We start from the raw sequence: 26641 nt of genomic DNA on the forward strand, positions 1-26641 counted from the left end.
GGCACTATTTTTATACCCTCGTAACCACGATCGCGGTAGAGATGGTTAGTCAGGCTATTCTTACGTTTTGTTTTTTGCCATGGAAACAGAAATAATCTTTCTGTAGTTTGGAGTAATTGTGGAACTGCGCCCATGAGAATAAGTTTGACTTGCTGTAGGAAATTTGACCAAAAATTGGTTGGCAATTTGTTTGAGAAACTGCTTTAGTGCAACACATTTGGTGTTTAAATGTTTCGGTAAGCATTTGTAGAGCAAGCATGTTCAGACGTGTAGGTTTATTCATGAGTCAGAGATAAATTCACACTTTATTTGCAATCATAAAAAAACTGAACATACAAATGAAGCTAAGGCTGACCACATGGTTGCTGCAGGAAAAACAGAAACGCTCTCGTCCCCACCGCGGTTGAATTTACGAGCAGGAAAAACGAATACATTTGTGATTTCAATAGAAAAAAAACATGCATAATTCAGTAATTAATGTCCACACACACTGAGCTGCAAATGACGAAAGTTCAATATTAGGGTGACTATTTATTGCATGATTCCTCAAGCTGCTTATGTTTATCCTAGTGCCACAGAAATAAGCTGAAACTCTGACTTAAAGTTCTGAAATCTCCATTTGTATTTGCAAGCACACATCATTATATGCATTCATTTGACGGCAAAAAAAAAAAAAAGTCCACTCTTAAAGAAAATATTCTATGGAGCCAAGTGACAAAAGCTGTCCAATCCAACAGCTTGTTTTGTATAGCTTTCTTCCATTGAAACACAAAATAATAATTTAAAAACAAGATTTTGTAATTACTCAGGTTAGCTTTGTCTGATAAAAAAACCCAAAAAATTAGCTCATCTAAAATATTTAAACGTAACCGAAAAGCAAAGATAGAGGGAGCCAAATACTTTTACACAGCACTACATGGCCAAAAACTCTAGCACAACGTCATTATTAAACAACAATACAAGGACTCCCATGACACATACCAGAAGTTACTAAATATATACTTACAGTGTTATGTTTGATCTGGATGCTTAAACTGCTTCTAAATCTAAATAAAATGAAGACACGTCAGTAACACTCACTTAAGAGAACATGGATCAGTTGTAAGGCATAGAATAATATCACCTTTACAGACATCATTCATCGTTATTGTCATTATCATTTTCTTGCATATAAACACTGTACAACATAAAAAGACATAAAAACATGGTTTTGTTTTGTTTTATATACAAAACACGGCAGTATAATTGAAAAGGCATTTGGTTAAAAATGCAGACAACACATAAAATGTACAGGAACTAAACCTGAAATATTCACATTAGGTTTGATGCAGCTGACACAATTATTATGTTTTATAGCCGTTTTGTCTGTCCTGCATAATACCCCACTACTTAACATACTATGTAGCAATATCTGTTAATGCCAGGATTATTAGTCAGTTTTAAAATTACACTATGCTTTGACCAAATGAAGGAACTCTGAGTTCAGTATACAAATATATTTTGAATAAAACACTAGCAAATTTCAATACATTCACACTGTTGCTATGTGTTAATTGGAGTAGTTACAACTTCATCAGATCCTATGAGTTGGAAAGCAGCAAACTGTGATAATCTGTGTCCACGGTGTATCACATTATTCTCAGCTTGTGTATAGATTTAAAAAGAAAAACAGGCTATTATCTAGAATAAATTTGCTAAGTAAACTCAAAACCCAAACTTTCACTTGGCTCGAGTCAGCTCATGCTTGACCTTCTCTGAGCACACTTTACGTACTTTTTAAACATTTTTAGCAAACAAGCTCACAGAGGTTTTGATTTGTTGCATTCCTTTTAATCGCAGTCAAGCCAAAGTGACCCAGTGGTGCACTTACTCAAAAATAATAAACAAGACAGTATGAATATGAGGCAGATCCAGACGTTATTAGCTTTTGACCCTGATCTGGCTCTGGATCCTGGAGTTTTTACTGCTCAAGTTTGGTGAAGCTATTTGGTTTCAGAATGCTCTTTGACCTCTGATAAAGTTCCTGGAAACAAGCCAACAACGCAGGCCACTATCTGGCGACCATGAGAAAGCTCTTGTTCAGAGCAACGATTCCAAGGGAACCTTCTGGTGGATGATTGAGAATAATTTATAGACTTTTCTCACTTTTAACCCAATGCCCTCTCAGATTCCTTTGGTGGTTACCGTTCCACCTTCAGTCTCCAACATTGGGAGTGTTGTATTTATGACAGTTCAGACCTGTAACCAACCACCGTCTCTCAGGCTTAGTCTTTTCTTTAAAGTGACAGACGGGGTTGTGGCCTCGTCAAGCGCAATGAGCTGCTATTTTAAGACTTGCTAATTAGATTTGAAGCTTGAATAATGTGTAAAATCCCATTGGCACAGATTTACACATTTAGGATGTGTGAAAATTCAAATCAAATAATGAGGAAGGATGAATCCTTTTGGAAAGAAAACTTAAACAAGCATATTTGAACTACCAAGGTCAGCTTAGCAAACATCTTTGTAATAAATTTATTTAAAAAAAAAAAAAGAGTATAGTTTTAAATTTAAAAAAACACATTTGAGAAAGATGTGTTTGTTTGGTAATGCACTGAGTTCATGCTAGCACTTTCTGTGAAGTGCTAGCATTAGTTTGTGCTAACAAAGTCAGCACTGGCTGTTAGTTTGCCACTGAATGTTTTGTTTCTTTTAATCATAATAACAATAAAAGCACTAAGAGATTTTTAAGCAGTGATGAAATTTAATGGGGAGGTTAAAAATATTGCAACATTTACAAGTAGAAGATGCTAATGCCCTAGCCTTTGCTAATCTAAAGCTCTACAAGCGGAGAGTAAACCTCGTAAGAGAAACCAAAGATAATGTAACACACAGCTGCTCAGCTTCCAGTTGAGCAGTGGAAACAACGATTTGGCCTCCTGTCAAATTTCACAAACAGCATATGATCATATGAAGTAATTTTTTGTTGTTGTTGTTGGATTTACAATTTCACTGGATTTTCACAATTTTTTCAAGCTAATGCTGAAGCACTAGCAGTTATTCCTTTTTGACAAAAACAAAAGCCAAGAAAAACATTTCTCACTTAGATAAAACACAATGATCTTTTTTTTGTTTTAAATGTCCAAATTCTTTTTAAATATAAACACAAATGCAGTCTGGTGTCGACCAAATCAGCAGCCAGCCTCAGTCAATTCATATCCATTCATTATTTTTACACGTCGCTGCCATACGCTGTTGTCAACTCAATATCAAGTTAAAAGTCGTTAAAAGTTTTCCTTCATCGTGGTTTTGTTGGGCCAGCTTCATACGATCCGTCAGTGAATGTGAGAGAGACACATCTCAAACATCTTGAGGGATACCTTGGTCTCTACAGCCTGAGGAATCAAGAAACACACAAAAAAACTTTATATTTTGATATGCAAACATTACAAGAGACAAAAAGCAGAGACTTGTTATCACTCAGCGGATTAGTAGCTCATGTACACTAACCAGGTTTCTTAGATTTGCTTACAGTTCCGGTCAAAAGTTTGCATACAATCATAATCAGAATATATTTCTGAGCTCATTCTGGAAGCTTATTGTCACCCAAATCAACTTTGTGTCTAACTTTTAAGATAAGGTGAAGTTGAAGGGTTTGAAGGTTTTCCTCTGCCTTCATAATTTCATCAACTATGAGCAATCCCTCTACCACTGACCGCTTAAAAAACCCCGAGCTGGATGCTAGCACCACCATGCTTGACAGCTGGCAAAGTATTCTGAGGTTTGAAAGCCTCAGCTTGATTTCTCAATTTACTCATCACACCACTGTGATCAAATAACTAACTCTGTGCCTCAGCCGATCAAGAAACTTCTCTCACAAAGGTATTTGACTTGTGGGCATTTGAGCCTCTACTTTCAGCTGACCTTGAAGATGTTAAGTTTGGAGCTGGATTGTTCTTGAACATCCTAAACAGTTTGCTGTCATCTGATATGGACAGTTTGGGTCAAGTGACTGAGAATTGGACACAATATGGGGATCCAACTGGACAATGAGAACAAACATCAAAGCAGGTTTTGGAAACAATGAAGCTGGTTAACATTAAGCCTTTCGAGTGACAACTGAAATGCCATGGACCATACTTAATGGCAAGAAATAGACCAAAAATATATGAATTAAGCTGATTCTGCCAATAACATTGGTAAAAATATCTAACCAGAATGATGCCAGAAACGTGTCGATTGGTACAAAAAGCATGTGGTTGTACTGCAACTTTCCAGGGATATTAAATCAAATTTTATTGCGAATGAAACAAATTCAATCACATGACAAACCTCTGACCAGAACTATCAGTAAAAAATGAAACAAAAAACAAACAAAAAAACTAATACACATTCAGACTCAACACGAAAAATGTATCTTATTCGGAGTGCCAAACAGAGAAAAGGTTGTGAAGATGGTGGGTGGTTGGATGTGTGAAATATTGCAGAAGCAGCAGTGACAGCAGACTCCAACTTAGTTTTTGGTGAGCAGTGGGAACAAGCATGTAACACAAAAATAAGCAACGTGCCGACAACTTCTGCACATCCACAAGAGTGACATAAAAGGGAGTTTTGGAACCGAGTTTGCGCCCAAGAAGTTGTTTTGTTGGCAGAGTCGAGCTGGGCTTGCTGAGGGAGCTTTGCTTTATTTAGTGCTTTAGTCAGTGTGGGAAACATCCAACTAAATCCATTCATATTATTTTCTGTTACATTTGACCAGTTGTCTCGAAGGTTCAAACACACAGACTGAGAGGCCAGAATTGTTGGAATGTTGCAATAAAGACACACATACTGGTGAGAGCAATACTGCTTTTGAAATCTTAAATTGTAAATTTTGGTGACATTGAACACGGTTTTTGGAGCTGCACACAGCAAACAAACAGGGATCTGGTTTAATCTGACTGAGGGAAACAAAAGCTTAGACTGTTTACATAGCAAAATATTCCACTGTAAATCTCAGATCTTGTATAACTGCATGTTTCTTGTCAGAGAAAGAGATAAATTATGTTTTGCGATATGAATGCCGAGTGTTTCACTGTGTTGCTATGATACAACATTGCTGCAACATTAGCATTTTTAATCTATTAAATATATATTGTCAGTATGTGGATGGTATCAAGTGATGAATGGTAAATTTTCATCCAGACTTGAGGAAAAAATATTTGATTATAATCTAAAGCAGATCTTTCGCATGACCAGCAAAAACTCACACTAAAATGAATTGTGGGTTCGACTGTGCCTCACATGATCATTTCCACTGTGAATGTAGTGACTAGTTTTATATAATAAGGTCCAAAGAAGATTACAACACTCAGAACTGCTAAAATTGAAATTTCATTGGATTCTACAGTTTAGAGTCCTTTTTTGATAAGATACAAGAAAAGGTTCCACAGAAACCATTGTTTTCTCCAGGTGTTTGGACAACAGAGGTTAGCTAACTCAAAAATAAACTAAAGGCTAACGTCCTATCCATAAGGACTAACAAATTAACGTATGTTTATTATTTATTCATGGAATATAAGGGGAGCATAAGACTTGAAACAAGCTGCTCTTTCACACTTTTACACTCCTGATTTTTCTATCAGATCAAATTACAGGTGAAGAACCAAATGATGAGCATATATGAAAAGACATACGTATGTCTTTTATTCACAAAGTCACAGATTTTGTCAGCCTTTGTGCGTAAGGAGGGCAATGCTGTGCTGTTTGAGAAGTGACTGCAAGTGAAAACGTAATCTGAAAAGCTTCATGACAACAAAGCCTTGCAATTTGACAACGTGAGCTTTTCTTTGAGGAATTCTTACAGCTTATGGAACATCATTAAAAGCCGATTCATGGCTAGCAAGCGGAGTTTTGTTGCAACGCGTTTGTGATACTTTGCATAGTATTTGTGAACTGGTGGGACTTTGGACAGTGAGCGAAGAAAAACAACAAAAGCACCGTCAGAAACTTACCGTCAGAAACTTTCCAAAAGGAGAGCAGAGGAAGGAAAAAAGAGACAAAGACAAGGTTAGCCATAATTATATATATATACTGTATATATATAATCATCTCATCTCTTAATCCAGATATATTACATGAGCTACTGAAAGGATTTACAGGAACACAACTCTAGTTTGCTGGATCAATGACTGAAAGAGGGAGACTGAGACTGGGGAATAGAAGTGAAGAGGCAGAAAAAAGAGGGGAAGAAAGAATGTGGAGAGATCAAATAGAAACAATTTTTAGATAAGGACGAAAAAGGATCACCGAAATCATTACATATAGGCCTATGGAGAGAGAGAGAACATGAAAAGAGATATGGAGGCTGATCAAGAGAACAGGAAAACTGATAAAAAAAATCCAATATTTCCGATTGAATTGCTGGAGGAAAAAAAAAGGAAGAAAAAGAGTGCCGCTGAAAAGGAGCATTAACTCCCAAAGCCGCAGAGACTTGTGCTGTAATAATGATCTAACTATTAATCCTCTACCCCAACATGCGTGAACGAGTTCGGCTCGAAAAGCCCTGCTAACCAGAAAACACAACAGAAACACCCAGCGCTGCTGCAGCCAGCAGAAAACAGAAATTTTTAGCAGTGATGGTCGAGGAAGACAAGAGCCCGGAGGCCTGAAAACCAGCCGGGATCCGTGCACAAAACCACAGCGGGGGTGCTGGCTCCGAACAGACACTCAACGTTCACAGCACTGCAAGCACACACACCGTCTTCCAGGCGTGTGTGTGTGAACTGATGCGCTTTGATCGCACACAGGCAGCAACCACCTCACATGTGCACACTCACGCATGTACACAAAGGAGGCAGTTCTGCACTAATTCAAAGGCTGCCTCGGCTCACTGGGGGGGATAGAGACTCTTTCTCTGTGCTGGAGCCAGTTCAGGCGTCACTCCTGAAGAAGAAGAAGAAGAATACATTTCATGACAGGGAAGAAGGAGGTGAAATTTGCCCACCTTCCCATCTCTGTTCTACATGCTCTTGCATCTGATGTTTATAAATAATACAAGAGATCTTGAATACATGTGGGTTTTTAAGTGGATTTATATTATTTTGGTAATATTGCTACCAAAGAACAGGAGTGGTGTAATTCAGATTTTTTTGTTGTTGTTGCTATGAATAAATCCCAGCAATCAAAACAAGTATCCATTGCATCAATCATAAAAGTGAGCATTTCAATCAATTAATTAGCATTTTTGTTTGCTGTTCATTTTAGCATTTTTGAATTGCTTGTGATTCCTATTTTTTTCCAGCCTCCTGTCCAGTATGACTCCTTCTTGCTCAAAAAAAGTGGGTTTGTCTTTCCAGCTACAATAGCATCATTTCTAACCTTGATCTCATTAGAAAGCTAAAACACGCGAGATGATTGCAGAGTGACGATATGTGTCACTGTGTCACAGTGGAATAACCCGGAAACCATATTGCTCCAAACCACAACCGCTGACGTAAACACGTATTCCTCTACGAATCTGTAGAGGAATATTCACAAAGAATATTCACAAAGAAACTGCTCAAGTCTGGATACTATTCTATTTAAATAACATTGTTTCCAGCTCATTTTGGTTGCTCACCTAAAGATTTATTTTATTTTTTTTTCCTTTTAAAGACGTGGAGTTTGACCCTGAGCACAAGGCAGCAGCTCATCTCCACGTCCGTCACTGCGAGTGGTCGACACGTCTGTCAAGCAGTCAGAGTCAAGAAAATGGAGGCGCGATGCCTGCATATATATCTGAAGAGCTGGCACGATCCAGAGGGAGGTAAATCCCAAAATAGCACACCATGACAGGAGCGTGTACCCTTCACTCTAAAACTCTGTGTCACCTTCATCACCTTCGTCACCTTCATCAGCTCCCCTGAGGGGCTTCAGGTGAAAATATTAGAACTTGTTGCATTTAGTAAAATAAATGAGTTAGAAAAAGGGTAGTAGAATAAATTGGCCTGTTTGTGCATTTGTTATGAATTTAAGCGAATTGTAAAAATAAATATCAATGAATGATTGATCATTTTCAGACTGGCATAAAGGCTGGGAGGGGGACTGACTGTGAAACAGGAAAAACATGAAAACAAAGCACCAATCTAAAACCTAGCTAGTGTTAGAAATGCTAAACATTTTGGACAAGACGACATAGGACGGTACAAACCACTAAATCAGGTCCCAAGTCAACATTTTACCTAAACGGAAACATGTTTAACTTATTAAACGCATGTATATGAACTGCGTTTAGGCCTCATGGGTGACATCACTGCACACTATAACAACATAGCACCAATTTACACTGTTTAAATTCTTTTAAATTCTGCTTTAAATTCAAACAGGCTGCATTTGATTACAGAGGAAGTGTGAAATGACGAAGAGGTGAAACGTTAACACTAAAATCCCTCAAAGGGAAACTGTAGAAGAGCGAGCAGAGGGGAGATAAATGCAGCTACTGACTCGCCAGGATGACCATGTCCATTCCCCAGAAGATGCTCATGATCCATCCAACCATTATGACGGCTGTCAGGATCTGGATGAGGGCAGCTGCCACGTTGAGCCAGAACACGCAGCACACGCCTCTCTCTGCGATCAGCTCGCTGCGTGCGCCGCACAGCACGGTGAACGCTGAGACGAAGGTTCCTGCGACAGAAACAGAGGCAAAGAGAAAGTCCTGAGCTGCAGTTTATCAAAAAGAAAAAAATGAAGGCAATCACCGCTGAGAAGTCTCCGAAGCAGCCGCACTTATCACTGCCCTGTATTTGGCTCTGCGATATTTGTAGACTGGCGTGATTAAAGCCTTTTAAAGTAGTTTTCCCCTCTGGTTCATCTCCGGTGAGTTATATCAAACAACTGTCTTCCCTGAGAAATAGACCAGAGCACTCTGATGAAAACAATTCACCAGTTAGTCTGAAGTCAAACTCACAGCAGCGCCTGGAGCTGCTGGATAACAGGCAGGAAGTCTTCTCCAGACTCATTTAGCATAATTACTACAAGATAAAAAAAAAAAAAAACAATAAGCAATGGAAATGTAATTAGTTTTTTTTAACATTTGGTGTATGATCTAATGTGTTAGCATTCATCTTCTTGACACAAATTTCAGATTTATGAAGCTCATAAAATTTCAAGGATATCTCACAGTCCCCCGACTCTTCTGACTCCGAGCTATCAGACAAGATCACCACACACACAAGTTAATGCAAACACGTATAGTACTCTGTTTGAGGCTGCTGCACTTCTTCTGCTTAGAGTAAGAAGCCTTGTAAAAGTATTTATACCCCTCAGACTTGGCCTGGTTATAAACACAAAGTTCAACGTGCTTCATTGGGTCTTTATGCGATAGGCCAATTCAGATTAAAATGATTTTCGTGGTTTTCCTTCTTCTGGAATCGAATGCATGTGGAATGGCAGCATCATGCTGTGCGAATGAACTTCTTCAGCAGGTACAGAGAAGCCGATCAGAGTTGATGGGAGGATGGACTGAATAAATACCGGACAATCCTTGAGGAGAACCTGCTGAAGGCTGTAAAAACCCTGCAGAGCTTCACCTTCTATGAGGACTGAACATGGTTTAAATTAAAGCACAGTCGTCTTAGAACGGCCTAGTTAAAGTCTAAACTTAACTCATTTTGGTAAGACTTCAAAAATAACATTTGGACACAGCAAACTTCCACTCCTTTATAATATTTTCTATTTGTAAAAAATTGGAAAATCTAGATATTGTTCAGCCTCATGTGCCTTTTGATGGTATATTGTGTAAAATACATTGAAGTCTGGGGCTGAAACTAGATCAAATTTTTTAAAAAAAAGTTTACGATGTCTGAATATTTAAACAAAACACTGCACAGACCCCAGTTAACACTGTATTTATCATAAACATATAGAGTGATTGTAGACCAAGTCGCCACATAAACTGCATTGATTATAAACCACTGGTAGATATGCACCCAGTTTTAACTGGGATTTTACAGCCTCTGTAATACATCCACTCAGCTTGCAGCCACTGTGGCATCATGTCTCCATTCCCTGGAAGCCCACTGCCATATTAACCCACCACTGACTGCATGAGCTGAAATAAGGCGTCATCTCTCTGGACAATTGTCATTTTCCTGAATGCACCATCACTCCTCACCCAGAACACCTCTGCACACTTATTGTTACCATAAACGTTCTGTGTGAATGTGTGTCACATTGTCTGCGCGCACAAACCCCATTATTGTATCACTGTGTTTCCATGACAACAGATGCTCATCAATAGCATTTTCTGAGCATAAAGGCATGACTATTGCTCTTTGATCTGAAGTTAATGGATGATTCTTGTATAGTCTCCATGTTTTTCTTTTGGATTATCTCACCAGCGATGAACTGCATTGGATTTCGCCTTCTTGTGTTTATTCATCCATTTATAGTCATGAATGGGGTTTAGACTAAGTTGGCTATGTCTTAGAGTATGTTTGTGTTTTAGTGTAAACTGTATTAAACTACTGAACACTGGGTTTTCTAATAAACATAATCTATACTTGTGTGTACTTTATGTATCCGAGTTGTTTTCTTGGTACTTTTTCCATTGGAGCAGGTTGGCTTAAATATTTTTTTCCCTTTGTAAAGAAAATCCTAATCTAAAGCGGCATTTTACATTTACTTGGGTCATGTTTGCCTGGATGATTTAAAACGGTGTGACAAAATAAACACACAAAAGTAGAAATCTAAGGGGTTCGATGTATCATTGCTTCTTAGAAGTGACGCACCAATCAGCCGACAGCCTGTCAGTGTGCTGTCTTGACTTTTACTGCTTTGAACAGGGTGGCTTATGTTAATAAAAACTAATTCATGGATGATTTTACCGAAACGTCAGTAGATGTGGTTACTGTTTCCTACTTGAGTGACGGCCTACGATGCTGTGATGTTGCTACGTATTCATCTGCATTTAAAGTAGGAAGAGACAATCTCAGAAGACCTTGTGATATTATTGTTAAATTGTGACAACAACACGGCGTCAGCTGCGATAAATCCACATTTAATTTAGTCCTCTGTCTCTCATCTGTCTTTCTGTAGCTTTTTAGCTTTTGTTGTGTTGAAAACTATCTTGTATGGCAGGTGTGAACATACAGTGAGACTCCACTCTTTCTAATTAGCTGACAACACAGGAATATCATTACACAGAAACACTACATATTAAACAGCCCTGTCTTATTAATATTACATGCCCTGATACATTGGATATTGGATTAGCCAAGTCAGGTTTCAGTTTTGTACACACAGACATGGTGTTATGTGAACACACAAATGTATAAGTGTGCTTGTGTGTCTGCGTGTTTTTTTTTTTGTTTGTTTTTTTGGGGTCATAAATAGGAGCCTCAAAACCATAAAGAAGAGAAATACTGTTACATCTTTTGAAAACGACGATCAGATGTGATCAAACTCCGAACCCATCAGCGGCAGCGTTACAGCAGGACAAACAAGCCTTTCATCTCAATTTGTCGTCTTCTTGCAAGGCTGAAAACATTTTTTTTCCCCAGAAAAATGTTGCCTGTTCAAGAGATTATTTAAAATTTTGAGGATAAAAACCGTTGTGTGGATAAGTTTTCATGTAGAACACCTTAATAGATCTGAATTTAAAGCTGTCCTTTTGTATCTGAGTAAACCACTACCCATACTGAGTCCAAACTTGCTGTTATGCTCAAGAGCTTATGACATTAACCACAATTTCTCTTGTCAGAATTGTACTAATTCTTAACAGATTCACATTGTTAAGTTCAGATAATCAGCTTTAACTAAAAATATATAAGTAATAAATGAAAACAAAGATTTCTTAAAGAAAAACACACTGTACATGTAGCACATCCCTATGAGAAGATGTGTCTTGTTATGCTTTCCACTCTGTGTATCCTGATACATCAGGGTATTATAATTGTGAATCAACAATTTCCATTTATTTATTCATATAATCACATTTAGTCATACATAATAAGTGCTTTTCTCCTAAAGAATTACTGTTCTGTGGTTTTCCAAGTTCCTGATTTGAGTTCAGGAATGCATCAGAAGACGTTTACTAAAAATGCAAATCTGATGCACTTTGTGAGTTCGTTGATCAAAAACGTTAAGGAACAAGGCAGCATCTTATTGCTTGTTGGAGGTTAGCAGCTCAACAGGAATTATGCAGGTGTACTTTAGTTAGATATATTTTTCTTTTTCCTGTAAAAGAAAAGAAGAAAAAGAAAAAACAAATGTAATCTCAGCAGTTTAGATTGCTAATCAATGCTGTTTTCTTTAAGCACGGAAAACTCTTTTTTTAATGGTAACAAACTAAAAGGAAAGGAAAGAAAATAACTTCATGTTTGTAGGAAGAATCATAAAATTTTTGACCGTTTTTTTTTTCATATAAAGAGAAGCAAATTATTGATCTTATATTTGAAAAATAGCTTTAAAAGAAAGTTGCACCACCATTTAAAAAATACCAAACAGTCCATGCGACTCTTTTCTTGAAGTCAAATCAACATTTCCATTCAGACAGTCAGCTGGTGTCTGGCCGTCGTCTCTTCGGGCTTTTCTGTTTCCCTGCTTTTGCAAAATCTGAAGTGATTTCTGCGAACGCCGACAGCCACACTAGAAGTGCCAGTGGGCGTCATGTGCATCGCAACTTTGGTCCTTTCCTCTCTGCAAGCTTCAGTTCTTGTCACTTCGGAGGAATTCAAATACCAGGAGGAAAAAGCCGAACAGGTGGAAGGAAGGAGGAGCGAGAACGGCCCGGCTTCCAGCTGAATCTTGCTCGTTGGAAATAAGGAAATGCCAAAGATTGATCATGTTCCAGTTAGTTTGATCACAGATTATTTCTGTGTTTCATTTGAAGCTAGAAAAATAAATAGGGCAGATGCATCAGTCTTTTAAACAAGTGCAGGGAAATCATATCTTGGACGGCACGCTTTCACCCTTAAATGACTAAAAGATGTGGAAAAACACCCCTTGACCTCTTGCATTTGAAGTGCTCAATCCTTCACCTCAAACTCACTTCAAAGCCTCTCACATAAAAGAGCAGCAGGAACAGAAACCGCTCAGATCGGATCTTCAGGTCGTCGAGGCCTCGCCCACCAACAGATGCTCTGGCTGCCTGGCGGAGCCGCCCACTTTCAGACGTGACTGACAGCGAGCTGCATGGTTACGCATCACTTCCATCTGAGCTTTGGCATCCAGAACAGGATTTATACGGTCGGGCTACTTTCACTTTTCCTGTCTGGTTTCCAGCTTCTGCTCACTCTGTGAGCTACTGATAACACGTGTCGCCTTCACAGAGCAGCTGGTGTTAACGTGTTTATCATCTATTATGTCCACTAAGCAAAGGAAGTTATGAGGAAAAGACTTTTCTGTTTTCTTGAAATCTAAAATCGGACATATTGCCTATAGAATTTTTTTTTTTTTTTTTTTTAGCTATTACTTTCTTGCCTTTATAAATACAAAAAAAGTCAATAAACAAGAAGAATTTTCTCAGCCGATTACTTTGAGACAGGCTCATGGCCACTGGATTTTTTAAAGCCAGAAATAGCTTCATGTTGAGGCCTAAGAAAACATAGCAAGAGCAGGGGAACAAAACAGGAATGCTGCACATTTGAGTGTGTTGGCATGACAACAAAAAATAATGATATTAATGATTGAATTTGCTGCCAAGGTGATAAATCAGCACATTAGAGGTGGAGGTCAGAACTTGAAACACTAGAGACTCTAAAGTTTGCGTCATATTATTAGCAACTATACAGTAACACTAAAACAGAATAACTACATAAAATAAGTTTCATACTCATGCTGCTCTTTTAAGCCTATCGACTCATTCGTTTCATTTTCTCGGATTAACATATGTACCTTTTCAGCTTGATTGCAGGGACAACTTATGGGGAAATTTACAAAGCAATATATCTTGTAGAAACTCATCATAACAACAACAAAAAAAAAGGATCCACAAACCAAGGGGAAAGGACTAATGCAAATGTGGCAGAAGTAAATTCAAACATAATATACAGAATATAAACCAATATGGCAACACCTCACTGGCAATAACGAACACAGAGAAATGAGGTGTGACCTGCTGAGCATAAATACACAACTGGAACATGATCAAAACACCAAAATAAAATCTAAATCTTTAAGGATCCTAAAAGTTAAGGAGATATACGTACATTTGGTGGAAGTAAAACGTTTTGCAAATTGTCTCCTTAATGAATACTGCAACCTTTTCTACTGTAGTTTTCTTAACATTTTCTGTTTTGCTCATATAAAAGGATTCATCCTCACTTCAACCAGACAGTTAATTTACATAATAAATGCTCACAATGAATCAATTTGCCAACAAAATATTTGTGCATTAATTCAGTTAAATAAAGTTCTGCTCCAGACAGAAACTTCTGGTTTATATTCACAAACCACGCATTTGAACTCATTTTGTTTTGACCGAAAGACAGCTAAACTTTTATGTTATTTAGTTATGATTTCTTTATTATCTGTTCCTACTACTTCCTCATTAAAGTCAGTCTTCGTCTGGCTAGGGAAGTACAGTAGATAAAACGTTTTAAGAATGGCTTTTCATTTTAGGAAAAAAAAACCTCTTTCATAACCAGTGAGGCGAACGTGATGGATGACATTTGATAATCTACACCAAACTTGAGAAAGCAGCACTAATTTGCTTCAACAGGCGACGACTTTTCTTTCGTCTCCCGGAGCTTCACCACCGCCTCCTCAACTCAGAACAAACCCTTCGCTGTCTGTGACACATCCAAGCTGCTGCTTGGTGACAACAGTTAGTTACTGGCTTCGCTTGGTTTGCTCTTTCTCTCTCTGTCCCTATAGCTGTTGTGTTGCAAAAAAATAAAATAAAATAAAAAATGCTGTATTTCCTAGGCAAAAGACAAAGACAGGTTGTGTGAAACTGGTGCTGCTTGTATGAAACGCAGAGAAACACAGCATGCTTGAGTTGTTCCGCAATGCTGTGCAATGCCTGAATTAGACTGTGTTGTGAAAACAGCTTATCTTGTGGGATCTCTTTTAAACTTAACAAATCCTTGAACTAGACATTGATAGACTCCCAAAAAAAATCTTCCATATTTTTTCTCCAGAGGGATCTCCTTGAGCCGTCCCGCCTGTGCTCTTAGCTCCTTTTGTATGTACCATGTAGGAAAATTGTGAGAGTTTGAATGTGTGCGCCTAGATATTAGCCAGACTTATTACTATAATTACACAGAGAGCTCTACAAGGTACCCACTGCCAGTGTGGGAGGCTAATGACAGAGTGTGAGCGTGTCAAGGACAAAAAGAAAAGAAGACTTAAAGGGAGAGGAAGACGACAAAGACATAAGGAATCTAAACTTATTTCCAAAGGGGGAATTGTTTCAGGTAACTTCTAATTATGCAGGTAAAACAGTTAAGTGTTTTTTATTTGTTTTATGTATGGAGTACAAGCTCACCAAATCTGTTAAGAGGTCTTATACAGCTACTCAGCAACACAACATGTTGCTGCAAAAGCAAACTCAGTTTTTGGGAAATATGTCAGCTCTCTGCTTGTGTGCACGATTGACAAAGAAGGGTCATTTCAGTCATTGAACGGCACCAACTTCCTACAATGTGAGAGCAAACTCTGTCATGGTGAAATGTCAACATGAGTCAGTACCTCAATGCGGTAATCACATGACATCAGTCACACACACACACACACGCACACACCCCTGCAGGCATGGATGCAAAAACATGTGAGTGCTGCGTCCCACATGAGTCCAATTTACCTCTCTGATATCACTATAGCATTAGAAAGAGCACTGGGTAGTTTCTGTCCAGATAAATCTCAGCAGAGCTTTATTCAGCTTACAGCTCCAATTCTACCAATTTGTGTAATATTCACCATTCGTTATGTTTGCCGATTGAAAGCACACTCTGTGGATCTGGTGAGGTACACATGCAGCTGCCGGAGCTTCACGTCATTAAAAGTCTGATGGAACAAAAAGCTGCCCTTCGCCTGCTGCTGAACAAAGAACTCCTGCTGTGCAAGTTGCATGTTTTTCACTAATTGGGCGCTAATGTTGCAGCAGGTTATTTTGTTGTGGGAACGAATTTTTCTCCTTTTCATACAAACAAAACACAATAGGTGACAATCTAGAAAAATACACAAGAAAATAAAAGCTGTCTTTCTTTTCCGTTTCGGTTGTCAGGATGTTACATCTCACACTTGTCCTTGATTCTAAAGTCACAGCTTGAAAAATTAAGACAATAAGAGCTATTAGCCGCTGTGATTAACTGCCTCTCTAAAACTCAGAACATGCCTGCTTGAAATAAACTAATTCAACATGTTTCTTGATTTCAGCGTGTGCTGCCAATATTGAGAGTGCAAGGAGCTAATCAGCACATGGTAAAAATAGCTGAACATTTGTCATTTGATGGCCACTCCTGAGGTGACAAAGAAATGCAAGAGCAGACGGTTTAAAATAACCCCGAGGAGCTGCAGTTTTGTTCATTTCTGATCTGGTTCAAGGGAGTGTGTTTTAGGAAGCCAACATACTCAGTAAAATTCTTAAATCTGTCCATCAAGTGTGACGGCATGATTGGTCTAAGAAGGCTGGCTCTTGTGTACAAACACATGGTTCTAATTACAAGAAAAACTGAATTGCAGACAATATGCTGGGGTTCTGGAGCTACTGAGTGACATCAACACTACCGTACACCCTTCACCCCCATACACTCAAACACACAGGGATGATTTAATGTTATTGGAGATTAAACATACCAACCCAACCGTCCGAATCTGAGCTTTTAACCACACCACTCGTGTTTGACATTAGCTGAGCCCACTTCAGTTGTCAAAAACCAGTAATTAATTTACTTTTCATCAACTTTCTCTTCAAAATGTCTCAATTGCTTCCTGGAAATTATGGCTTAGACGACAACAAGCGAGAGCAAGTCGTCGTTTCCTCCTCCAGAAGCCAACGTGAAGTGACTGATACGCACAGATGGGTTCCTGTTGAACAGCATATCCCCTGCGTTGCAACGCCTAGCATAGCTCCTGCTAGACCGAAAATAAACGCTTTCAGATTCTCTACGAAGAAAGCAAGCACTCTTTAGACAAACACACACGAGTTCTGGTCTGTTAATGCCTCAAGATTCAATTAACAGAGAACCAAAGTGTAATTATCAACTCAGAAACACTTGTTAATTCTGACCAGAGTGAGAGTCTCTGCTCGGGTTTGTTGTCGGTTATTAATGTGTTAAAAACTGTGCTAATAACCGTGTTAATTTCTGCCCTCTGCTGCTTCCTCTTTTCGGAGCAGAAGAGAGGCAGCTGAATGAGAATTAAATCAGTCACCAAGAATCCTGTTGTGCAATATCTATCATATCAACGAGAGGGAAACACTGGGACTGTTGCTGTTTGGATTTCTCAGAAATTTGATATTTGGTTCCATTTCCCAAAAACTTTCAGGAAATAATCTGTTTATCTAATTTTCTATTTTTTTTTTCAAACTGTCATTAGCTGAAAGGGATAGACTTAGACTTAGACTGACTTTATTGTCATTTTGCATGCACAGGGTGTATACAGAACGAAATTTCGTTGCATACGGCTCAGGACAATGTTTTGAGGTTCCAATGTTATGAGGTTACTCCAGAATAAAATAAAATACAGTATAAAATATGAATATAAATATGAATATAAAATATAAATGCAGGAATGACAGTAAAGTAGAAGTTATTTAGCTCTGTACATGTGCAAGGTATGAAGTGGAGACCAGTTTTTGAGTGCAGTCCTATTGAATCAGTTTGCAAAGAATGTTGATTATTGTTTATTTATCGAGGATAGACAGTACTAAGGACGTGATAATTAACTGGATCATGTGTATTGAAAGTATGTTTTGATAATTGCATCTGCCTCCTTCTTATGTTGGTTAAAAAAAAACAACAACCTGGCAGTTCATGGAAACAGGACGAGTTTTGTTCCCGCACCAAGTATGGGCAGAACCGCTCTACAGGAAGAATGGGATAATCCTTGGAATAGAGTGTTCAGTTTTATTTCTAAAGAGGACAGGGCAGGCCGCTTATAAAGAGTCAAGGATAACAAGGCACAGAGAAAAAGAATAAAGAGTTGAGCAAACTGGGAAACCTCACAACAAAACACAAAATGACCATAAAAAAATTCCAAATATTTTCATGATATGTGAAAGTAGCGTTTCTAATCTGCTGTGCCTTTTCTGCTGCATGCAAGTCTGGATAAGAAGGAGAAGCTGGTAAGAGACGTTACAGGGTAGGAAACTCAACACAGACCAGAAGTTCAAGATGGTAGAAATCTTGACTAAAACATTTATAGTGAACCTAATAGATAAATGAGATTATTTTCAAAAGGAAAAAATACTGGAAGCAATATTAGGAACTACTTTGCAAAGTAGTTCCTAATACTTTGCAAAGTATTAGGAACTACTACTTTGCATGCTTCACCTGCATGCACCTTGCATGCAGGTGAAGCAGATTTACGAGCCTGTATAAAAAGACCAATAACACATTTTACTCATTTAAAGACAATAAATCTGATTCGACCGTTTTGATTTTAGGTCACATAGAATAACCAAATTATTTCATTTTTTTTTCTGAGTATCTAAATAGGGAGTCAGAAATTAAAATGAACCAAGATTATTATTCCTTTAAACAACTTAGTGAAGCCTAGATGATGACGTCATGGCTTTGTGAGCTTCTCATAGGTCGACTTACAACATGTGTTTTCAAAGGGGGCAAACATTTTTTTAAAACACCTGAAACACACTGCTTCTGTTTCCATCATGTATCTTGCATTTAGTAAATGGAAATAATTTCAGAAATCCTCACTTATCTATTACCAGAGTGTTTTGTTTAATTAAATGTAAAACAGTGAGGGAACAAGGTGTGTCTTTATATCCTGTGTTTCTGGTTCAACTGTTCTTCACCCCCGTGCATCAAGCTGATTCACAACTTCATACGGCTTCACATCCCTCATAATTAATTTACATTTAATTAGTAACCTTTAGATAAATTTGATTCTCTTTTTTTATGTTTACGTTTGACTGACCTTAAAATTGCAGCTTGTGTTTTCCACAAAACAATACCGGCGTTCCGGATGTTGCCCCACAAATTTATCCTAATTTGTTGCACCTGTGCACGAATTCCTCCAGGGGGTAGCGCCCGACTCCGGTTATCGTCCAAATTCAATCACACTGTTCCATTTTATTATTATTATTTCGGCCGCAAATTGAATAGAGAACGATACGCTGTTTTCAGTCAAAGTCAATTAGAGCCAAACGGCCATGTACACACGCACACACACACGCGCGCGTGCACGCCATTTTAGTCATCGTTGTCATGGCAACTAGCCGCAGCTATTCAATGAAATGTCAAAGCATTGAGGCAAAAAAAAAAAAAAAAATCCCTGCACGCACTCACACTGTGTGAGCAAGAAGCTTAGACACACTGAGGTGAAGCGTCACCTTGATGCTTTCAGAAGGCATCTAGGACAGAGTCAGTCAATATTTATGTCAAAAAGTGACTTTCAGGGCAGATTGAGAATTATAAAAGAACAAAAATTGTTTATTAGAGCTGAATAATATTCAGTGAAAACAGAACAATTTGAAGTAAAACACATGAAAATTCTCCATATTTTTCTCCATTCTCTTTCTTTTTTTTTTACTTTGAATAACTGCTAATTTCAGGGGAGTTTTTTTATTACAAATTTCTTATAAACGAATTATTCTAGCTCACCGAGCTTTGCTCTAAGCAAAAATGTGGATCGACACACATTTTGTGTGGATGATGCCGCCTGCTGAGACCGTGCATATATCTGTTTGTGTGTCATAAGGGGCCAGATGTTGCTGCATACCGTGACACAAAAACCTAGACGCCCAGCAGTGATGGATGAAGGACCAGACGGACTTCAGAGCGTACTAAGGGTTTATACTGCAAGTGAATCAGACTGACTGCATTATGGAGTCTTAATGTTTCCTCAGCTACACACAACAGACAATAATTGATTATAACAATAATTGATTTTTATTATTTATTGTTATATCGTCCTTAAAGCCTGTTGCAAATATCTAAGTTTCATACATGGTTTCTGTTGAATCTATGCAACATGCTATAAACAGCATGAAAGGCATAAAAAGACACCTACCTGACCTGAAATAATGTTTTTCTAAATGGGGGACTTTCACATGTCATGTTTTCTATTATTACTCATTTCCATTGGCCTGAAAATGGTGGAAATGAAATAGTGATAAATAAACATATATTCTCTTTATGTTGTTTATGTCATCACAAAGAGAAAATAATTTGATTTAAATATTCCATAAAATGTTTGGTTTGTTAAGTTGTAAAAATGGAAACAACTGTCTGCTAGCCTGCCAGTCGGCAGTCACAGAGTAAAGCTTACAGCATTGCATGAGTTAGTGACTAATCTGGGTTAAGAGCCTGATAAAGAGTTCATTCCTCCAAACAGTGCCACGGTTTGTTGTCTTGATAACAAATGACGAGTCTGCCTACACTAATGTTGCCCACACTTGACTTGATTTATCCATCCATTGTGAGAATATTGCTGCCATAATGATGACACGAGTGACATTTCTGCTTCACCCAGATTGTGACATTTTCTAGTTGCAGTGCATTAGCACCTGGCAAAGTCAGGTTGTGTTTTCAAACACCTTACCCTTTTCAAGAGGTGTGAAAAAGAGCTTCTCACTGCCTTTATTTGCCTTTTCTTACGGGTGTTTCACAGAGAGAGACACACTCTGGCAGGTTTTTGAACTTGTAAGTCAGGAGAAAAAGGAGAACTTTGTGAAAGCATCGTCCAATATGTCTAGGGTCCTGGTTTTGCAAATATGAAAATTTGAAGTATTCTAGCTGCAAAAAGAGTACATTTTGGATTATTCAGATAATTAGCCAGGTCTCAACCACTCAAAAATTATTTTTTTTCAGATGTGTTTAATAATGGAGGTCATACATTTCCATTAGCATTCAAGTATTCAACTTGTGGTGTAGACTAATGTATTAAAAAATAAAAGTTTTATGAGTGCCATTATAATTTCAGTCTAAACCTAATTAGACTTTTACCTAAACGCTTCAACTGAGTACTTTTTTTTTCTTGTTACAACAGACATTGTTCTGTTGAAGAATGAATGCCCACTTTATGTGGAATTAAGGTTGATGTGACACATAGGGTGTTTTCACTCCGGATGGCTCAGTAGACTCGGTTCGATTGGGGACCAGAACTGCTACGTTAGTTGCATTTTCCGCTGATGCTGTTTTCTTTCACACTGCATTCAGTCAAACAATCCAAACTCTTTGAAAAACCTGTTCACCGCCTCGCCTGTGGTGGCGCTGCACCAAGAACTAATGAAAGAATTGACATGGAAACCTCTGAACAAGACACAAACGCATCTTCCTTCTTGCAAAATGTACACAAAAATGGAGATGCATTGGATTTGAGCACTTGTAGGATTTCTCTTTGGTTTTGGGTAAATGAGCCATTTCTCCTGCTAACACTAGACTCACATGTTTGTTTTGGTTGCATTTACCCAGAAAACTCTGCACTATAGTTCGCTTCTTGCTTTTGGACCAGTGGCACATTGATGTATACCTCCCCAAACAAACCTGGCTTTTTAAGCAAACAAACTAGATGTCAACTAAAGTGGACTAAACAGGCCTGGTGTGAATGCAACTGTAGTCTAACCCCAGGCTTACATCAACATGTGACAGGAAGAAGCTGGAATTGAACCTACAACCTTCCAATTGCAAGACAACTACCCACTGAGCCACAGTTGATTCAGTGGCTATAACGATGTGGTCTACAGGTGTAACCAGATAGTTTATGGGCATGAACATAAAGTTTATGCTCTTAACCCCAGGGTTTAAGGTAAACCACAGCGTTTATAGGTGTGGCTGTACACATAAACAACGACATCACATGCATGATACCTTCATTTAGTCATTTCAGTGAGAAACAATGATCAACTTCAACTTTGGTGCTAACTCTTGTAGCGTTAATTTCAGATAGCGGTAAGAGAGGAGGAGCGATTTTGAACTCACCAAGCCCAGGTATGAAGGTGTTTAGGAAAAGACAAATGACAGCCACGGGGAAAGGCATTGTGGGTATTGCAGCCCGGAGAGTTCCCTTCTTCTCCCGAACCTCCACCACCACTCCTCCACCAGCCATGGGGGCCCCAGCCATGGTTTTGGTCCCTAGACTGTCCTCAGTTTTAAGGCGCCCCTGCTCTGTTCCTCCTTCTTTCTGAGTCATCTGTCTTTCCTTCTTTTTCTCTCTTCCACCCAGGTGCTAAAATTGTAAATATCTGTGCAAACTGTACAACAGCAGCTTGGCAAATCTGTGGCAAAATTCAGCTGAAGCCTAAAAACTGTTCATTGACCAGAAGTTCAATTTCCACAGGATCAACTTCAAATTCAACAGCTAACGTGAACACTGTCTTTTCAAAGCTTAATAAATTAAAGGATAAATTAGTTGCCCAAAAGCATTTATAATTTAAAGTAAAGGGTTAATGCTTTTCTGAGGTTTGTTTACATCCAGTGAACTTTAAAAACATTCAGCACTTTGCCTTAAAGGTTTTCAGGATGAAAGAAATATCTTTGAAATTCACATATCCTGCAAAGGAGGTGCTGAAATCTCTTTGAAAAGTGACTTTAAAGTTATTTCAGTCAGGAAAAAAACTGTCTTAAAGGAAGAAAGAATTGTGCTCTAAAGCAGCAAAAATATTCCGTGTTAAGCCATCTCTTCATCAGAGGTCAGTGAGCTGAGTCCTTGTAAAACATCTTGCAAGATGCTGATCTGAGACAACTCCTCCTCAGATTGTTGGAATGCTTTTAGAAAAATCCTGCTAAATGTGTATAGCCTCTTTCTCTCTCCCTCTCTTTTCTTTCCTTCTTTTTTCTTCCTTTGCTTCTTTCTTTCTGTAAAATCCTTTTGTCTTATCTAAATGCACTTCTCTTACGGAGAGGAAACCATGAATACAGCTCTGCTTATTTTACTACATCTCCTTCTCACTCTCTCTCCTCTCACTCTGCTCCTCCCTTGTCTTTCCTCCATTTAAAGAAACAGTACACCCATCCAGTGTTTCACATCAATGAGGTCACATGCATCAAGCAGTTAGGCGTATCCGGTCGATGAAGCTAATGTGCCTATTGTTTTATGTTTTATTTATCTTAATGTTAAAATATTTACGTGTTGTTTGTTTATTTGTTCATAGAGACAAGAGAGTTTCCAAAAATAAGTGAAAGATAATGGAAGGATAGGATGCAAATGCTCTCAGGTTGATCCATAGGATCATAAAAATCAATGATCATAAAAGCATATAATGCAACCTTTGGGCAAGAAGCAGACACACCCTGGAGAGGTCAGTCTCATACATGCACACACTCATACCTAAGGACAGTTTGGGTTAACCTAACATGTTCCTGGACAGAGGGAGGAATCCGGAGTACCTGGAAAGAACACATGCAAGCACAAGGAAAACATGCAAACATAAAAAAAGACCCCATGCTGGGATTTGAACCCAGGATTTTTGTGATGTAAGACAACAGTGGTACCAGCTGAACTATTGAACAGCTCACAGTTCATACAGTGGTTCGAAATTGTTATACTTATCATTATTAAACCTAATCATTATGTTCTTTATTTTTTTAAACAACTGGTCTAATTAGGGGTACACACTCCATTACATATCCTAGCTTTTTGAAACTTAAATATTTGAGGCCATGATGACTAATTTCTTCTTGACAACACTTTCCACTTTCAGCAAGACATTGATTATGTATAATTCAAGTGAAAACCTAACTAATCAGTTAAAGACGCAAGAAACTGTTTGTGTTAGTGTGGAGGTTCACACACCTCTAAACTAAATACTTCACCGAAGCACCATCTGATCTGATTTCAGCATTCAGTTCTTCTCCAGCAGGAATATATCAGCTCCTACAGATTGATATAGTGATCGTTGCCCGCTGCCTTAAAAAAGACTGCTACAGTGTCTGACCACACAGAGGAAACATTGAGGAGGAGACACTGAGTCTGATCAAACAATGGATGTATGGATTTAAGCACATGAGGAGATAGTTGGTATAGGGAGCTGAAGGGGATCTGGTGTGGAAAGTGTGCATGAGATAATAATTTTGTAAGATCCACACATTGTAGAATGGTAGATGTGTTGTTCAGAGCTCTTTGAAAGGGATGGAGTCCAGATTTCTACAGGGAATTTCATATGATTGGGCCGAGATTTGGGTTGCAGTTTGATTGAATACAAATCAATATACTCAACTGAAGTCCGGCTTACAGAGCTTTTATTCCTGAAGTATAACCGCATCAGCTGCCACTGACAAATACACCACACTGCCCATAAGACTTTTGTGGACATTTCTAGAGTTCTCTGTAGGGAATTGCACACATTATGGGTCAGATTTAGTTCTGAACTTTTCTGAGGTCAATCAAAATTATTATTTTTTTCTGGTGAAGCATTTCTTCATTTTTTTAGCTGTGAGGCTAAAAAATTTGAAGTCCTGCTTCACTTTTTGGGCATAGCAGACTAATATTTATATCAGCTCAACATTTTTGATCTAAATGATGTTTGGTTGGGTAGGGGGTACTAACTAATTATTGACTGGATGTACATTAAAGCAATAGAAAACTTTTTCAAGGCACCCCAGATATATGTTATATTTTGTGCCGGGTTTGTGCTCTCCCTTTGTAATGCCGCCGTGGGCTGTCGCCCATACGACCCATATGAGTGATGCAAAATAGAAGCAACAGACAGGAGGATTAAAACTATGAGATAAAGTATGAAAGAGTAGAGAAAGAAGATGAGAGATGACAGGACAGTCAGAACAAAGTATGACGCAAAAATGTGACAAAGTGAAAGACGAAGAGACGTCCAATGTCAATATCTCAGTAATTATTCATGCATCCACTCTCCCACATATAAGACACGTCTCCGTTTCTTCACCCTGTATCTCCTTTTAACTCCATGTTCGACTTTCATTTTGACTCCCCCACTTTTTCACCTCCTCATCTGTCAGCCAAAGCTCTATTTAAACACAAGTAGCAGAGAGAGTGGAAATCATCTCAACCCAGGAATTAGTTTCAGGCTTTGTAATAGTGTCTCTGTCCTTCTCATCATCTTCATCTCCTTCCCCCTCTCTCTTCTCTGTTTGGTTTCCAAGCAACGACGAAGCTGTAGGTAATTATACAGAAGATATCGATCTTGAGTTTTTGGTTATCCCTTCTCTCTCTCTCTCTCCTATAATTTCCCTTTGAATCCCACTCTGAATTTTGCTTAACCGCTATAAAATATGGAACACAAAGAGGTTTCGCTGTTATTATGCAAATAAGCACAGGGCTCTAAACTATCTGGACTCAAACTCTGTGCGATTGCCGAGCTATAGGCTTCCTGTGCGTATTATTATGGGAATGGGTTGGAGAAAGTCATACAATAATCTGCATTAAAGTTACATTAAAGTTCTGCTCATAATATTTGAGAAACCAAGACGTGACCACAGTGATTTACGGTGTAATTACCCTGCAAGCATCATAACAAGCAGTTAATTGAGAGTCCATGCATATATATGTGTGTGTGTCTGTTTCTGCTGTCCATTTTGACTTCCTCCTTTTACTGCTGAGAACTCACAGACAGCGTCTCCCCCCGCTCCCCCAGCGATGTTTGGTTCACAGGAGACCTAATTTATGTTGATCCCATCTGTCAGGAAACGATGACATCACATTCTGGGTATTTTTACATGTGTGTGCCTCAGAAACTGTAGCCATCACAAACTCTCTCTTTTATCATTTTTGACTGTATCTTATGGTTTGACTTGCTGTTTTCTTGCCTCCTTCATGTCTTCTACTTGCCCACAACACCACATGAATTCCCTCTTCGAGAGTAATACAGGAAATTGGTTTTCTTTCTGCTTCTGCTATAATGAACATTCATTCTTTTACTCAGAGGATGAAGCAGCACAAACCTTCAGGAAAGGCACGTATGAAATATGTGCAGTTTTCTCAGTTCAAGTTGCTGAATTACTAAGTCATTTGACTAAAGTCAGGTGATCAGTTGATCAATAGGAACCACATTGTTTTATTGATATATTTTTTTATTTAAACTGCAATTTCTAGAGTTCACACCACAGTGGGATATAAACACATGGCAGAAAAAGCAAAAAACATTTATTCCCATTAACTCATTTCAGTATTTTGTCCTTCGCTTGAAAAGTCAGTCTCTCTCTTCATTTCTAACGAGCATTAACACCATCAGTTGAAGTAAATTCTGTCATTAAATGACACAAATGAAAGGAAATACAATTTGAAAAACTATTTTGCCTGTGGGTTTGTCTGTATTAGCTTACAAAATGCTGGATTTCTTAATGGCTAAACTGAATTGAAAAGCAAATGGAAATTCCCATTCCAGTTACTGGAATGGGAATTTAATTAATTCATTGTGCTTTTAAAATCTTTTCTCAGTAAGCAACATGACTGGAGACCATTTTACACAGATTTGTTCTTACTCTGCTGACATTTTCCGACCAACAACAGCGGCTGTGAAAATAAAATAAAAACCTCAGGCAGTCGGCTTCTGCTTGTCCTAATTTTCTTCTGCCACAGGTAGGTCATGCAGCTGCTCAGTTTT

General features: G+C 38.3%; 1 protein-coding gene across 2 annotated transcripts; it reads right to left on the reverse strand.

The window, feature by feature from the left end:
- Positions 1–268: 268 nt before the first annotated feature.
- On the reverse strand, positions 269–23009 carry stum (stum, mechanosensory transduction mediator homolog). 2 transcript variants are annotated; one of them, XR_004342149.1, is made up of 5 exons: positions 22047–23009; positions 8443–8625; positions 6798–6903; positions 5973–5981; positions 269–3374 (listed from the first exon to the last, which is right to left on the reverse strand). XR_004342149.1 is itself a non-coding variant. In XM_032585018.1 (4 exons), the coding sequence occupies exons 1-4, from the start codon at positions 22255–22257 to the stop codon at positions 3340–3342; spliced, it is 438 nt and encodes a 145-aa protein (XP_032440909.1). In that variant the 5' UTR covers positions 22258–23003; the 3' UTR covers positions 269–3339. The 2 variants fall into 2 exon arrangements, 1 of the variants encoding a protein (XP_032440909.1); XM_032585018.1 differs by lacking the exon at positions 6798–6903 and having other exon boundaries at positions 22047–23003.
- Positions 23010–26641: the final 3632 nt, after the last annotated feature.

Source organism: Xiphophorus hellerii, chromosome 15, assembly GCF_003331165.1.
Source record: "Xiphophorus hellerii strain 12219 chromosome 15, Xiphophorus_hellerii-4.1, whole genome shotgun sequence".
Classification (NCBI taxonomy): domain Eukaryota; kingdom Metazoa; phylum Chordata; class Actinopteri; order Cyprinodontiformes; family Poeciliidae; genus Xiphophorus; species Xiphophorus hellerii.